Genomic DNA, 17,251 nt, shown 5'->3' on the forward strand with positions numbered 1-17,251 from the left:
CTGTGCTACCCTCGTTTTACAATGTGGTATTTCTAACACACGATTCCTTCTTGACTTGATATATTTGAATTACTTGTAAATACATTTTGGTTCTTAAATATATATTTTGAACATTAAAAACAATATATTTGTCATATTTCCAAAAGTTTAGCTTCTTGGAACAATTAGAAATAGGGAAAAGTGCGATTTTTGTGAAGCGTTATTTTTAAGATAAATTTTTGAACAGTTTCAAATGGTTTAATATGGGAGTTAAAAGCTCTCTCCCATCTAATTATACCATAGGAAAGCAATGCCTATACAAGTGCGTTATATATCATTTTAATAGTACTTAGCTGGACGTAAATACTTTGCCGTTTGAACACATAATTTAAATTTAATTTTAAGAAAAATAAAAAGGTTTGATTTTGTGTTTTATTTCATTATTATCCAAATTAAAAGAACATTAAAATATTTGTGGTTTATGCTATGATTTTGCAAAATAGAAAGCAACAATCTGAGCAAATGAAATCTGCTGCTTTTTTTTTAATGTGAGCATTTAATGTAGTACCGACAAATTAATTAGTATTTACTATAAAAAAATATTATTTATATTCAGATATTATTATAATTTTGTAAACGAATTTAAAACGTATTTATTAAATATATTTATTATTTATTTTGAATATATATTAAATAAACATATAAACACGTTAGATTGTTCTTAAATTTTTACACGGAACCTAAACTTTTATCTTCCATTATATTTGTGCTCATTTTACGATGGTGTCTTTTGGAATAGAACCCCGGCGTAAAACGACTTTTACCTGTACTTTAGTTTACGTTATTTTGTAAACGTCAAAATTTGCGGATTCTAAGAACCATTTGGTTTTCAGTTCCGAGGCCTAGTAACCTAGCAATTTTGAAGCAGGTACTTAGTAAGCTGTCTTCAAAATTCGTAAACGTCAAATTTTTGTGTGCTTGCAACACTAAAAGTGTTTGACATTGACAGCAGGCGCGAGAAGTATTGCGCGTACATAATAAAATGACCCTTTCCAGTTTCAGCCTCCGCATTCCAGTGAAGTTATTGGCTACAACTTGTATTGCGTTCCATTTGACAGCACCGCGGTAAGATAAATAAATCTGTATTCAAATTAGATCTTCAGGAAACTCTTCTTTCTTTTGATAACTTGGTCTATTTTTACCGGTATCGAATGAACTTTGACACTATTAAACACAATGATAATATGCATTTTAAAAAATCATTTGTTTTTGCTCACTATTCAATCAGAATAAATCATTTCAGAACCATGGCTTCATCCGCTGTTGAAAATCCTGACTACAAAACTGCAACGTCAATATATGATTTTACTGTCCTGGACATAAAAGGAAACCCAGTAAAATTGGACAAATATAAGGGACATGTTGCGATCATTGTTAATGTTGCTTCGCAGTGTGGATTGACTGCCAACAACTATAAGCAGTTAAATGAGCTGTATGACCAATATTCTGAGAGCAAAGGTTATTAAATATGTTTTACACAATATTGAATCACTGTGAATATTGAATATTGTTCATAAATCATTGATGAGTCATACTAAAAATGTATATTAATATTTGCTGTAATTTATTACTCTCATCACAATCCTATTGTTTTTTGACTTTCGTTTATTTTGTTAAATAAGGCATTTGTGACGCAGTTGTATATAGTTTATTAATTTTAAAAAATCATATTAAAATGGCTCGAAGTAATTCATGATGTAATACAATCAAAATATGTCTATTGAAAAAAAAATTCACACGGAGACCAAGAACGGATTCCATTTACCGTGTAGTACTTAATATTAGATGTTATCTGCTTATTTTTCACAAAGGGAGTTTAACTACTATCCATTAGCTTCCGAAATAAGTTCAAATTTATCCTTTTATTTTGTCTGTTTATATACATGTAGTATTGACGTATAAAAAAAAAATGTTTCAGGATTACGTATTCTTGCATTCCCCTGTAACCAATTCAATGGACAAGAGCCAGGAAATGCGGAAGAGATAGTCTGTTTTGCAAATGAGAGAAATGTAAAGTTTGACATGTTTGATAAAATTGATGTCAACGGAAATAATGCACACCCGTTGTGGAGTTATTTAAAGGTAACATTGTATTTGTCTGCTATCTACTGGTGTTAACACTACATCTCAAATAATTTATGCATAAAGGAGTATGGACATAATAGGGAAATATCACATACTACAAATACCTATAAAAATATATGAAATGGATTTAGAATAATTAATTGTATTTTCAAAATCAATATGTATATTGTGGAGAAATGTTTTTAGACATAAATGTAAAAAACAAATTAAATAAAAATACTTTGCTTGAAAAATGCAACATGTTTGGCCTTGGCAGTTGTAATGTCAAGATTCGTGACAATGAGCTAAACAAATTTCAATGACCAGGAACAAATAAACATGAATCATGATGTATTATCGTGGCGGGAATTCAAAATTACAAATTTAAAAATCTTTTTTATTTTTAATTACCAAAAATTTATTTTTTTTACTGTACAGTATTTCATATCCCTTATTACTTTAAAGATGTTAAATGTGGTATTTCCCTATTGTGCAAGGTCGCTTGTCTAAAATCTTCCGTTGAAATTATTAGTTAAAAGGATATGGCAATGGATGATTTGTGTAAATATTTCCAAGAAAAAAATAGATTTATTGTTTTCCCGAAAACTCACTCTTTTCGAGGTTTATAAACACCATTATTATTATTAATGGCAGTCTACAGTTATGTGGAATGGTCTATCTCGTTTTTTAAAGTTTTAATAGTTTCTAGTTTAAGCGAGATCTGTATGAAAAGATAGAGTGATGTGGCGTTCTATCCTCTCTGCCTACCCTTACGTGGAAACGGCGTAATGGTTTTTTGTTGTTGTTAATAGTTTCTATAAAAAATTCACGACTAATAGTTAATAATGCGTTCTTTTTTCTTTGAAAAACATAATAATTTTATTCATTTATGACAGTATTTAAGTATTCTAATTTAATTAATATTATTATTATTTTTTTTAAATAAGAATATTTGTATTCTTACGATTTACCCAAGCATTTCAATTTTGCTTCCATTAGATATAAATAGTAAATAACTCACCATTAGAAAATGGGAATCGAGTTGTGATAGAGCAGGTTTCGAACCTCGGACCATTGATCAGTAAGTCCGCGACACTAGCCATGTGACCACAACCCGGTTCAATCTAAAATTAAATAAGCTTGTACCCTTTTGCTTCATTCTCTAGTTACTACAATTTGTTTTGTGAAAACATTTGCAATGTATAGTGTTAAAATTCTCATCTTAGTAATAATTTTCTGTTTATTTGTGTACTTAATGGCATTGGAAAATCATATTTAAAGCATCTTTGTTAATAAGAGTTGAATTAACACTGCTTTAATCATGGTTAAAATAAATTTTATCGCTATGTGATGCTATTTATTTTAATAAGTATGGCTTACTCTACAGGTGCTAGACTACAGTAAAAATCGGAATACATCTCGTCAGAGCCACTTAGTTTTTTTTTAACAATGACTAAATACTTGAAAATCTTATGACCTGTAAACTTATACTTACATCTCTTTTTAAGGATAAGCAAGGAGGAACTCTGGGCAGTTTCATAAAATGGAACTTCACCAAATTTATTATTGACAAGAATGGTATTCCTGTTGAAAGGCATGGACCTACAACAGAACCTAAGGATATGGTCAAACATCTAGAGAAATATTGGTAAAAATAACTAAATTAATATTCTTTTACCAGGTATATATTTTTATGTAATATCTAAAAATTGCTTTCTGAATGTGTAATGCAATATTTATCGGGAAGTTTAGCTCAATTAGTACATTTAAAAATATTTATGCATATCTTAACGATAAAAGTTTAAATTTTACCCTATTTCTTTAAATTGAGTCATTAAGTTTATATTAGAATAATATGTACCACAAAAATTATGTACATTAAAACTAGATACTTTTCTGCCATATTACATAGAAGTGCGCAACTATTTTTGTTTTATTTTGAAATAAATAAGATAATGCAAAACAAACTTACGTAACATTATAATATTAGGATGAGAATAAAAGTTTTTAAATTAATTTTAAGCCATTTTCACCGTAATACTAGTTAAATTTAACTTATCTCAGTTAAAGAGGTAATATTCATCGTGAATGTAGAACGACACATGTGATTTTCTTCAACTTTACATGACTGCAGTTAAAATTATTTTTTTTGACATACGTCACAACTTAATAAGTACAAAAGTATATAATTTGATACTCGAGTTAATTATACATTCTTTTTTTAAAACCTGGAATATAAAGCCCTTATATAGGCTTTTCAAGATCAAATATAAAAGAAAGTCAATGTCGAATTCTTCTCGCATCTGTTTATGTTTTACGATCATGACTTATTATGTATAAAATAGTCTTATGTGTTTTATACATCTAATCCCCTAATCAAACATTTTCTCTCAATTACTATGATCTTTTTATGTTTTCAGGTCTGATAAGGTGGAATTGTAATCAGCGATTTACTCAAAAGAATTTAACAAACATAATTTTAAGAATTAAGTAGTGTAGGTTTTTCACTATCACTACCGAAAATTGCATCCAAAAAGGAACTTCATTATATTATATTCTGATTGTTTGGTCATCACAATTTAGCATATTTTTTTCAACAAACACGTGTGAAAAAATGGCATCATATTTTGCAATCAAAATATGTCATAATAATCTTCACTGCACAAGTGTGTATTTAAAACTTTTTGTGATTTTTAACTAAATTAATTATTTTGGAAATGGTGTAGCGCTGTAAAACATATTCACTATATATTGTTATTTCTATGTTAATATATCGTGGAACGAGGTGACTCTGGACACTTTTTCCTTTTTTTTTAGGTTAATGAAGATTCAGGTAGACAAAATAATTTGAAAAAAGAATTCAAACAGTTCAAAATTTTAAGTACACGTGAAGCACATCAACAAAATCGTATTTATGATATATTTTTTATGATTTTTGAAAAGTGTTTGGAGTCACCACATTAAACGCGGTGACTCCTTGCAGCTATCAAATTCTCTCTTTAACTAATTCAACTGAAGATGCGGCGACAACCGAAACTAAATTACCCAAATATTATATTTTTTGGTTAAATGTACATAAGGAGGGGTTGACAAAGGTGATAAATATGACAATTTAATGGAAAAACATACTTGTTTATTCAATCAAAACAATAATTATTATTAAAACCATTCAAATCATATAAATCTTTAAAAATATAAATAGATATAAATCTTTAAAAGTGTAAGCTAAGAGAGACACTTTAAAACTTTAGTTATGCTGGTAAAGAATCAATGAATTTATTATATAATTGACAGACCAAATACATAATTAATGTATTGTCATCAAACCAATGTTTACTAATTCTTAAAGCGCTTTACCATTTATCAACTTTATTAAAATAATCTTGCACCAGTAGACACACATCTATAACCTTTAATGGAAATACCCGTTACTTCGTTAAGTTTAAGCTCTTCAGCTTCCAATAAAATTGTCTGACCACATTTTTTAAATGATTTTTTTGATAATCTATCCTGCAAAGTACTTTTTGGTACTGAAGACTTGGCAGCTACATCTCGAACACATAATTTACTGTATCATACTTCCAATACTTCCAAGCTATCTACCTTTATTCATATTTTGTGAATCTTAATGCTGATTCGGCTTCTCTCTTCCTCTTCCAACCTTCCGCTTGTATAAATGAGGCATATCCGACCTTACCCCACAAAACAGGAAATTTTTATATTTATTTTTTTATTAATTAATTTTACGAATATTTATCTTCATGGGTTAATGAATAGCCTGTAAATCAAATCAACTAATGGATAATTTTATTGTACTGACATGGGCAGGAGTTGAACACCTTACGAAAATTCCAAATCTGCAGAGATGCTGAAATTGCTGTACATTTCTGTCTTAGCTTTTTTGTAATTTAAACATTTGTTTTGCATGCGATATATTGATATCTGTGTAATAAAAGTTGGTGGTTTATTATTAAATATATATATTTATCAGTTTGCTGTGTGGTTTTTTCATTTATTTATTATATCAATTTTATAACAAAATTATGATTACATAACTTCTCTATAATTTGAAGGTGACTTATAAATACAATTGTTCAGAATAATAATAATATTTTTGCAATCAAACAAATTAAAAAATAATATATACCCAGGTACTTCGCAATGGTAATGTAATTTTTATTTAATTCTTTGAAATTATTTGAGTGAATTTGCATAAGATAATCAAATTATCAATATTTTCAAATAAGTATAAAGATTAAGAAAAAATAGAATTTTCTACATACTTTACATTTTAAAAAGGTCACATAATTTATTTTTTTAATTGCTGTGCATATATGTATGTTTGTATCAAATATCACAGCAGTACATAATATATTAATACAATTGCCAAATTGATCTGAATTAGGCAACTTAATAAATCTCTACACGAGTTGAGATTGGAAATACAACATTTGTTTCTAAATAACGATCCTTACTTTATTGTATAATCTGAAAATATTTTAACACTATACCTTATTATATAAAAACTAGATATAAAATTGCAGGTTCATATTGAGTTTGAAAATGTGCTAAATTTATATTTTTCTTGCTAAAAACGTGTTAGATTTGTTTCTAGAAATGCGATATTTGTGAATCTGGTGATTTACATATTTGTAAAAACCTTTTTTAAAAATACTTACATATCACTACACTTAGAAATAATCCCGTAAAAAACTAAAATCACATCAGAGTTAAAAAATCATTTCAAGATAACTTTGCAATGCTGTAAGAAAAAAATTATACATTAACAGTTTACATTCCAACTCCATGAGGATTTTGTCCTGTGTTTGTTGGAACATTCCCAATCCACAAATCAAATACATAATTATTAAATAAAAAAATTGGTCATAATTTAAGACACGTCATATAGGTAACATAAATCAAAACATATCAACTGTGTGTTTAGACATACCTAATTCCGCATGCATAAATATTTTTACTTTTACAAGCTGTATCTTTTATCTGTATAATTTTCCCACAAAAAGTTGATATACAGAACTAAAATTGACATTTAGTGGATTCGATTTGGGAGTCAACACATCCCTGAGTAGAAACTGTCCCGTCAATCGTTCTTTAAAAAAATCTAACTAAAATTAATCATATTCGGGAATGTCATCATAGGAATACCCTGGGATATTTCTAAAAGCACAAAAGGCTATTCTTAAGTGATATGCTCCTGGTAAAAACATAATAGCTCCTAAAACGATCAAAGAATGCATTCTATCCTGATATTGGGCATCAATATGACCTGTTATTATCAAACTTCCAACAAGAAGTAATGTAAAGCCTCCAAAACACAAGATTGTTGAGAGGATGATTGCCTTCCAGGGAACTTTGGGCGGTGGTAACTCAAACTGTTCATCAAGATAGTCACTTTCGGCTTCGGGAAGCCTAGAATATTGTACCCCATCGAATGTAATATTTCTGCGTCTTGACATTTTGAAAAAATCTAGAAGCAATTCAAAAAAATCTAATCAATATTTATGAAGTAGCTGATTTGGTTGTTTTAATAGATTAGTATGATAAAATAACACACGTCTTTGAAAAATTTACTAGTTTCTTTTCAAACAAGTTAATGGAGTACTCCTTTAAGCGAAAAGTGGGTTGTTTAAAAAGCCGGGAGGTTCGACTAGTTATTTATTTTGACTGGCACTTTTGACTTTTGACAGCTTTTGTTTGACAGTTTGACGTTTCAGCCGTTGATACTAGGGCTGTAGATACATACGATACATCGATGATCGATGTTTATTCTGAAAAAAAAAACATCGATCTATCGAAATGGCGATGTATTTTCTTCAGAATCTGCCCTTATCCCCACCCCCTCTGATGCTTCTTATCATAAAAATTGGAAAAATGGCTGTCGTGTCAGTTTTTTTTATAATTTTATAGTTTATATCGTTTTGTTGTTAATTCTTCGATACATCGACGGCTCGATGTGATGACACGTTTCGGTAGGCGATGTTACATCTCTAGTTAAGACACAGATTATCATCGAGAGTTGAGACCAGAAATTTTGGACACTATCGACTTTATCTATGGAGACAATACCACATGTAGAGCGAAGGGACAGCGAAAGAACGACTAAAAGCATCTACGATGCAAATGTTGATGGATGCAGAAAACGAGGAAGACCGAGAAAGATATGGCACGATTAAGTCCATCAAATACTTGAAGATGGACGTGTCAAAAGTAGGAATAATCGGCGTGCGTGCATAAGAAGATGTATGAATGTAGAGGAAGCGAGGTCTGTATGCCAAGATAGAGTGTTATGGCGTTATATCCTCTCTCCCTACCCCTACGGGAAAACGGCGTGATGGTTTGTTGTTGTTGTTGCTGACAACACCACCACCTAAACTCAAGGCTTAGGCAGTGGAAACAAAATGGCTATCTTAGAGTCTGCAAATTTTGACGTTTACAAACATCAAATAATGTAATTTGTATTTTATATTCTATTTCGAAGATCAGAAAAGATCACACACATTTACATATTACAAATGAATAGAAGAGTGCAATTTTGTTTTTACAGGATGCGTACATTAAAAGAAATTAATACCAAGTACATACCTACACTTAACTACAAAGCATTAAAATAAAGTTGGCGACACTACTATTTATTGTTGATTATCAATAAAATAATATGATTAGAATGTTTCATTTCACTTAAACTGGAGTATTTAGCTGACGGAAAATGTTTGGCTTGGAGCCACTTTAAACAAAATACAGTCATTACAAGACATACTTTTTATGCATATACTTTTTGAACGAAATATTTTATCACCTTTCAATTGAGAACACACCACTTATTAACCATACTATAGATTGAAAAAAACATTCACGTGTAATAGTTTTTACATAAATCAACAGTCATTTTTTAACAACTTACCGTTTTTTAACTAAAAATCGCAAGCAAGCGATGGTTTGATCACTAGAATATATTCGAATATAAATGTTCTCTATTACTGTAGAGACTCTCAAATGTTGCCGCTAGGTTTGCTTTAGTGCTCAGACCTGGGTAGAAAGAATATTGGTTTAAATAAATAGCCAAAGATAACTCACATTCCACAATCGCTTTTTCAACGATCATCCATCTTTTATGTACGCACGCTGATTATTTCAACTTTTGACCTATTAATAAAACTCTTATAAATGTCTACAGAATTATTATCTTATCCGCGCCCTGTCGTGCATAAGACACTATCAGCGCTCCAATCGCAACGTACCAGCGAATTTTTATAATATGTATGAATGCAAGATTGGCAGTTTTACGCTTCAGGTTCCAGTTCAGGAAATTAAAAAAATTGCAGCGTGGAACCACATTTAAAATTAATGTTTCACATTCACCCTGTTGGGAATCAACTAATTGTGTTAACTAACTGCTAGTCTCATCTCAATACAGGACTTTTAGTCCTATGGAACTGGGACTTATGTCTCAAATAATGTACAATTAACTTGTACAATAATATATGTACAATAATGTATGTAAATAAATAAATCGAACCTAAGACCTTTACCCTCAAGCATAGCATTGGACCTTCACCCTCAAGCCAATGCTTGAAAGTGAAGGTCCTAGCTTCCTTCAATGTAGGCGAACGCGCTTCTATGTTTTATAACATCGAAAATACTTTGAATAAATGAAATAAAATTAAGAAAATATGTTTACTATTGATTGAATGGACTAATAAGTCCGTCAATAAATAAAAACATTATTAATAAAATAAATTCAAATGTATCTGTACTGGTGTGATTCATTTCTGATAAAATACCAAAAAAGAAAATTATTTAAAAAAAAACGGAGTTTGTATTCAATAGACGTATTTTTCAAAACATGAATTTATACACTGCTTTAATTCGTTGCTAAAAATAAATATGTACGTCTCTACCTGTACAATACCCTCAACGTGACGTAAACCTTATATCAGTATTATTTTTTATTAAAAAATCGTCATCAGCAGCACAACCCAATTGTAAAAAAAACAATCTTTCTATTTTCTAAACGAACTCAATCTCTGAACATGAGTTTTTTTATTATTATTAGAGAGGTAGAAACGTTATTATTGATTATGTATGTATGATTATGTTTTCATTTCGTAATTTTACACTTATTTTGTCAGAAATTTTTATTCAATAAATATATTTTTTAAATGTTTTATGGTTCACGTTTCTACCTTTTGGTCTATGATATTTATATTTTCATCTTGGAGTAATATGTTTTGACAATTATTATCAGCTGTGGAGTGCAGTCGCAGTGTACTATTTTTGTGGTATCCGAAGGAAATTACTAGACAGTTTTTCGTTTTTTTTTCTGTTTTGGACGAAAACATGGCTCTTTACAGAACAGCCCTTTGCCTTCGAAAATCTGTCAGTTTGAATAACTTATCAGGTTTTCCTGTTGCAACATACCATGCAAATGTAAGTAAGGTTATTGTAATAATATAGTTGGTCGTATTTTTATGCGCAGTTTATTGTAAAAATATTTTACACCGTTCTTAAAAACATTGGTTTAAGCCTTACAATCTTCTGAGTGCATGCTTGTTCCAATTACAGTAATGCAACTCCCTTTTATGACATAATTTGCACTTTATTATTTTTCTTCCTTCCAACAACATAATTATCTTATTTTATTAATTTAATTATAGGTCCTCGAACATTATGAAAATCCACGTAATGTTGGATCTCTTGATAAGAAGGATAAAAATGTCGGAACTGGCTTGGTTGGTGCTCCCGCTTGTGGAGATGTGATGAAATTACAAATTAAGGTGGACGAGAATGGTAAAATTATTGATGCCAAATTCAAAACATTTGGCTGTGGTTCAGCTATTGCATCGAGTTCTCTCGCCACAGAATGGGTTAAAGGAAAAACTGTAGATGAGGCACTTAAACTCAAAAACACAGATATAGCCAAAGAACTCTCTCTACCTCCCGTAAAATTGCATTGCTCTAGTAAGTATACTTTTGTCAATAAGCTAAGTAAATAATAATAATTAAATAATACCGAAATTGTTTTCCAAATATGTATTGCATAATTGGGAGTTATATTTTTAGTATTTACTTCCTTTGTTTTGATGCCAAAATATAATACATTTTTGCTGGCACTTGAAACAAATTATTTACACAATCTGCTTACGGAATATATTATCTACCAATGACGTGTTCATCATTATTTATTACATCTTTTTTTTAAAGAAAAAAATAAATATTTGCATTTATATGATTTACACAAATATTTCAATCATGGGACCATTTTCTTTTGATCGTAAATAACCATGTTATAAAAAAGTTGTGGTAGAGCGGGGTTCAAACTTCCTGCGGTGCTATTAAGAACCGCTCTCGCGGCCTTAGAAAACATTTTTATCTCATGTATTTACATGCAAATAATAATAATTGTCTGATTTATATAGCGCGATTTTTGTGAAACGTCACCTCAAGGGTGCTTTACAATTGTATACTTAAACTTAAGCTAAACTGACTTATTATATTTTCTGATTTATAATTGAGGGTATGATAAACTAAAGAAGTGAGATTTTCGTTGGTTTCTGAACTGACTGTCGATGATTCGTAAGTTTGAAGGCAGAGGGGCCAGCAACGTCAAAAGCACGATCTCCGAATCTAGTGTTTGGGGAGCGCCGGATTTCGACAAGTTTTCCTCTGCCTGAATCAAATGCTGACCTAAATGTAGATTTACTTCAACATGTATTTTCTCCAATACAAAGGTCCGATAGGTATTTTGGAGCCATTTCATAAAGGGATTTGAATACTGTCCAACAAAGCTTGTATTTTATTATCTCTGGGCTTTTTAACCAGTTCAAATCTCTTAGATGTGAAATGTAAGAATATTTTTTTACTCCCGTAGTAAGCCTTGCTACTGCATTGAAAACAGATTGAAGTTTATCGGTTTGGTATTTTGGGAGATTTGTGTATATTTCATTACAGTAATCTAGATGCGAAACGACATAAGCATTCACAAGAGCTTTAGCTGCGTCTATAGGAATATTTCTCCGTACGGATTTGATTTGTTGGAGATGGAATAAACCAGCATTTACCGTTTTATTGACCTGAGAATGAAGAGAAAGATCTGAATCTAAATAAACACCCAGTAGTTAAACATTTATACTAGGGGTAAGATCACAACCTGTGATTAAAATTGGAGATCGATCTAAAAGGTGTTGTCGCTTAAATTAATTTAAAATACGCAATTAAAATAAGCAAGATAAAAGTGTTTTCTACGGCCGCGAGAGCATTTGGAATATCACCAATGATATATTTATTCCATTCAATATTTTGTCTTTTTTAAAAGTAATTCTTGAATTCCTATATTATATTGGATGGTGGGTTGAGCTGCCATGGATTGGGTCCTGGTCATATTCCCAACTGTATCAATAGGTTTCTTTTTTGCTAATGAAATTAATAATCATGTTCACCAGCAAACGCCCAATATAAGATTGAATTATTTTATAATTTGTAATCAAAATGATTTTGAAATTTGTGTGAATGTGAGATAAACTTATTCTTACATTTTCTTTTTTAGTGCTTGCTGAAGACGCTATCAAAGCTGCTCTGTCAGATTACAGAATAAAACAAAAGAAACCCGAATAAGCTAAAGAAATTAAATTATGCACCCTTTCATTCTTTTTATAGATTCTATAATTACATTATATAAAATATTTTTGCTATTATTTATACAGCCATGAATAGTTAGACTCAAAGAATCGCACGAAACATATTGATTTGGATTTATATTTTCAATACAAGAAAATATGTAAACTTTAGTCATAATATAATGAAAAAAGTACAGGTAAGATCCCAAAATGTTGTAACATGCAAACATTTCAATATTAGAAAAAAAAAAAATAATAATGCAATGGTAACCACATAAAATGTAATTTTGACACAAATAATACTTAAACTTTTGCTATTTTACAATTATGTAAAAAATTTACAATTTAAATTTCTTAATTTATAATTTACGAGCTTTTCATGTATTTCAATAAACTAGCTTTGTAATTTATTGACATGACCAATCATGTACATGTTTATATTTAGTCAGCTTCACTATGATTATGTACACTTGGTTTAAGTAAATTAAGCCACGAATACTAGACAATGTTTTAGTTTTCATAGTTAAAAATGTTAAATTTTATTTCTTATTTAAATTCTCAAAAACTATATATGTAGTATAAAATGAACTTAGGCTTTAAAAATTACATGTATGTACCTATAAATACATTTTGGAATAGAATTGTTATTTTATTAACCTAAAATAAAATAAAAACTAAATGTGTGGAGATTTTACCTATCCATTGAATAAATGGCAAAGTTGAATGTTGCGACATTATGAAAGGTTTATTATTGCAAGCACTCTAGCCTTCTCCCAATTCTGCCAAATACAGCTGAAAAACTATCGCAAATCCTGACACCTTACCAAAACACAAAACTCCAATTTTAGAGGAAAATATTAGATACATATATAAGGTGGTTTGATTTTATAACTAACATAAAAGTCCGAGAACAGATGCAGCAGCTTTAGCACCTATCCATTGAATAAATGGCAAAGTTGAATGTTACGACATTATAAAAGGTTTATTATTGCAAGTACTCTAGCCTCCTCCCAATTCTGTCAAATACAGCCGAAAAACTATCGCAAATCCTGACACCTTACCAAAACTCCAATTTTAGAGGAAAATATAAGATACATATATAAGGTGGTTTGATTTTATTACCGACATAAAGGTCCGAGAACAGATGCAGCAGCTTTAGCACTTACTGCGGATGCCCCAGGGGAGCCATGGCCCAAGTTGCGTCTTCTTCACACATACTATAAATAGTGATATTTTAATAATTTGTGATGTTAAATGCAATTTAAATGTTACGGCATGCATTTTAATAAACAAAACTGGTTGCATGGCCTTGACAACTGTTCAACCTTTGTAAAATATTTTACAAAAAATGCAATTCTATATCTAAAAATAATTCAAGTTGATTTTGATCTTTTACAGTTTAACATTTCAATTATGAATACAGTTAGGGTACATCATAAAGTTAAGGTGTGAAGAAATAAATAAAATCAATTAGTACTTTATGAAATTTTTATTTGTGGAGCAGATCCAGTTAGTTTAACCGTTTAATCGTATACATAGTTCATATTTACATAACTTACATTATTATTAAGAGTGAAGAAAATAATCTTACTATAATCTCCGACATGAATGTAAAAGATAGTAAGTAATTTGCATAGTATTAAATATGAAACCAATAAAAACATTTTTCTTGAAGGTCCATCACAGCAAAACTCCGTAACATAAAGTTCTATTTAACAAAGTTCTTAAATTACTTTTAAAAAACTTTAATCATTAATAAGCTTGGGTCTTATGTATTTTGAATTCATACAAATAGAACATATTTTTATTTTATCAAGTGAAAAATAATGGCTAGAAAGGTATATAGTTTAGATATTATAAATTAATATAATGATTATTGTGGAGAAAATTAAGTCTAAGTAAAAATACAGTGATATAGCGCTTTTTTCCTGTCTGGACCTACAAAAAATTATATGATAGGGGGGGGGGGGGGGCTTAGTATTTTTCTTTTTAAATGTTATTGTTCCTCAAACAAATTGGGGATTCAATCTAATATGTAATTGCTTCAATGACCGAAGTGGCTGTTATGTGCTTAATATTGAAAATGTACACATAAATATGTATGTATATTTTCAATGGTTATGATAATTTAAACCAAACATATAAAGATTCTTTTCATTAACTTTTTCTTTCCATTCTTGTTTCATCTTTTTATAAAATATTTTACTATATGTTACATAATAATTTTTACAAATATAAAATACCTCAGATGTACCATACACTGTGATGGGTCTAAATTGGTCATTTTGCAGGAGGGCAGAAACAAACATTAATTTTTTTTAATTGATATTAATTCAAATAAAAACAGTCAAAACCAATTTTCACGCCATTTCTCCGTAGGGGCAGAGAGGATAGACCGCCACACACGTCTATTCTGGCATACATTCCTAGCTTATTCCACATTCATACATCTTGTCATACATGCCTTTCAGTTCTGCCTGCTTTTGACGTGACCAGACTTAAGATTTTGGTTTATCCGATCTTGGCACGTCTTTCTTGTTCGTCCTCGTCCTATGTTACCATTCGTTCTCGCCATATACACGGTCTATTATGAAAGTAATGTTCATGATTTTATTGTGACGCGACTATCCATGGCAGCGCCGTAAAACCGGACGGGAAATGTGGAGGGGGGTCTGCCCTTCTAACCAGAGTTGCCAGACTCGATCAAGCGAAAATAGGTCAATTCAGAAAAATAAATCGGTAGATAGGAGGGGGGCAAAAATAAATTTGTGTGAAAGTGCCATTTCGCCTAAGGCCGTTGCTTTAAATAGTCGAAAACGCTTGATAAATGAACGATTGAAAACCAAAAGGACTGCATTGTGTGAATCACAAAATATATTGATTCCGGCTTGCAAAACTGTCCCAGAATACAGGTAAATCTTGTTTTATTACTTTGAGATTATGTTGATATTTGAATTTCTATTTCATTGTGTGTAACCATACAAAGTCTTCAAGGTGCAAATGTTAGTGCATAAAGTGGCCACTTAAACCAGCCATTGACTGGGTCGCTAGGTCGGCGTGAGGTCTGACATCAAAGACACAGTCAAGCTTCACCATGGCAACGTCCTCAGTCACACGTCCTTCATCGTTACCAACTTCCTGGCCCGGAGCAATACCCGGGGTGGTCCCTCAGCCTCCTTACAGTCCCGACTTGCCTCCGTGTGACTTTTTTTTTCCTGACTGAAGAGAGAGCTGAAAGGAAAGCATTGGGAGACCGTGTAAAACATCCAAAAGCATGTTACAACATTCCTGAGAGAAATTACCGTCGACAACTTTCAGGGTGCCTTCCAGGTGTGGCAGACACGTCTCCGCAAGTGTATTGATGCAGGGGGAGAGTACTTTAAAGAATTTTAAGCATTTGCAAATCTAATTTTCCCAGAAAATGCGCATTGCCTTTATAATGGACCCTGTATACCTGCTTTACCATTCTTTCGTCGTCCATTAGTTCTACATGCCCAAACTATCTCAGAGAGCCCTTTTTAATCTTATCATAATCAGGTATAATTACCTGAACCAGATTAACACTCTCGTCCGATTTAAATTATTTATATGTATAACATAGATTTATGGTGCTCTGGTACAATCTTATATCTACAAAAACTATTTTTCATGTGACTAGATAACTCTTTATATTATTTATTTACCATTTTTCTAAATTAAATATTAATTTCAAAATTTATTAATAGTAAAACAAAAGATTGTATTAACTATAAAATAATGTATAAAGTTCATTGAGTTCATTCGAAATTCACAGAAACATTTTTGAGTTATAAGAGCGACAATATTACATTATAATTTGAAATAAAAAAAAAACGAAGACAATGCATATTATAATATAACAATGAGCCTTACATATAAACCTGGTATAAAATTATGCCAAAAAATAGCAGTAAATAAGGAGGGTGTGTGAAAATTCTTACTTATAAACATAGCATAAGGTCATACCCGGAATCGAGCTAAAATAGCGACCATAAAAGGTTTTAAATTCATGGAATGGGCTCGCGATCTCACCTGTCACATTTTTCAGCAGTAGAATGGATTGATTAACAATTTTAGAAACATCTGTAAGATTTTAAAGTGAAACATTGTTTATGTGTGTAAAAATTATAATCAAATCTACATTACATCTAGATAAATTTTGTGAAGTTGAAACAATGATTATTGTTATATTTTATCATAAAAAGATTTATTATGAGACATTTAAATTTAAATAAAAATATACATCGACCTACAATGACCAATTTCAATTTGTGCATAGTGTAATATCTAAGAATAGTCTTTTTCCCATTTTAAATTAATATTCTCTCTCAAGTACAATGGCGTTTCAGCTTTCAAAGACAACAGCTGGAGGCGCGATGCAGAGGCCTGGGTGAAGATCTATGCGACATCCCATCGGTGATAGGTAATAAAGAACTCACACGAGAGGTAGTATCATACATGATAAATATAGCGCAGGAAATTGGTAAAATAAACCA

At 30.6% G+C, this 17,251-nt stretch overlaps 3 protein-coding genes across 4 annotated transcripts; 2 read left to right on the forward strand and 1 right to left on the reverse strand.

Moving 5' to 3' along the window:
• Positions 1-961: 961 nt before the first annotated feature.
• LOC148278877 (uncharacterized) lies at positions 962-6,099 on the forward strand. Of its 2 annotated transcripts, XM_088230745.1 has the most exons (5): positions 962-1,104; positions 1,283-1,497; positions 1,958-2,121; positions 3,612-3,751; positions 4,524-6,099. In XM_088230745.1, exons 1-5 carry the CDS (start codon positions 1,022-1,024, stop codon positions 4,543-4,545), a joined length of 624 nt encoding a protein of 207 aa, XP_088086871.1. In that variant the 5' UTR covers positions 962-1,021; the 3' UTR covers positions 4,546-6,099. The 2 variants fall into 2 exon arrangements, with proteins under 2 accessions (XP_088086871.1, XP_088086872.1); XM_088230746.1 differs by lacking the exon at positions 4,524-6,099 and having other exon boundaries at positions 970-1,104; positions 3,612-3,755.
• Positions 6,100-7,091: 992 nt separating this feature from the next.
• On the reverse strand, positions 7,092-7,814 carry LOC148278878 (transmembrane protein 230). The gene is made up of 2 exons (XM_088230747.1): positions 7,679-7,814; positions 7,092-7,591 (listed from the first exon to the last, which is right to left on the reverse strand). Exon 2 carries the CDS (start codon positions 7,578-7,580, stop codon positions 7,236-7,238), a length of 345 nt encoding a protein of 114 aa, XP_088086873.1. The 5' UTR covers positions 7,581-7,591; positions 7,679-7,814; the 3' UTR covers positions 7,092-7,235.
• Positions 7,815-10,292: 2,478 nt separating this feature from the next.
• On the forward strand, positions 10,293-13,474 carry IscU (Iron-sulfur cluster assembly enzyme). Its single transcript, XM_088230744.1, has 3 exons — positions 10,293-10,551; positions 10,779-11,082; positions 12,668-13,474. Exons 1-3 carry the CDS (start codon positions 10,462-10,464, stop codon positions 12,733-12,735), a joined length of 462 nt encoding a protein of 153 aa, XP_088086870.1. The 5' UTR covers positions 10,293-10,461; the 3' UTR covers positions 12,736-13,474.
• Positions 13,475-17,251: the final 3,777 nt, after the last annotated feature.

The sequence above is a fragment of the Micrasema longulum genome, unplaced genomic scaffold, assembly GCF_059751315.1.
Source record: "Micrasema longulum isolate JH-2025_06_02 unplaced genomic scaffold, ASM5975131v1 h1tg000815l, whole genome shotgun sequence".
NCBI classification, from domain to species: domain Eukaryota; kingdom Metazoa; phylum Arthropoda; class Insecta; order Trichoptera; family Brachycentridae; genus Micrasema; species Micrasema longulum.

Coding starts and splice junctions, on each gene's coding strand:
- LOC148278877 (XM_088230745.1), top strand. CDS start 1,022: ATGACCCTTTCCAGTTTCAGCCTCCGCATTCCAGTGAAGTTATTGGCT. Junction 1,105..1,282: donor TTCCATTTGACAGCACCGCG/GTAAGATAAATA, acceptor AAATCATTTCAG/AACCATGGCTTCATCCGCTG. Junction 2,122..3,611: donor CGTTGTGGAGTTATTTAAAG/GTAACATTGTAT, acceptor TCTCTTTTTAAG/GATAAGCAAGGAGGAACTCT.
- IscU (XM_088230744.1), top strand. CDS start 10,462: ATGGCTCTTTACAGAACAGCCCTTTGCCTTCGAAAATCTGTCAGTTTG. Junction 10,552..10,778: donor TTGCAACATACCATGCAAAT/GTAAGTAAGGTT, acceptor ATTTAATTATAG/GTCCTCGAACATTATGAAAA. Junction 11,083..12,667: donor CGTAAAATTGCATTGCTCTA/GTAAGTATACTT, acceptor TTTCTTTTTTAG/TGCTTGCTGAAGACGCTATC.
- LOC148278878 (XM_088230747.1), bottom strand. CDS start 7,580: ATGTCAAGACGCAGAAATATTACATTCGATGGGGTACAATATTCTAGG.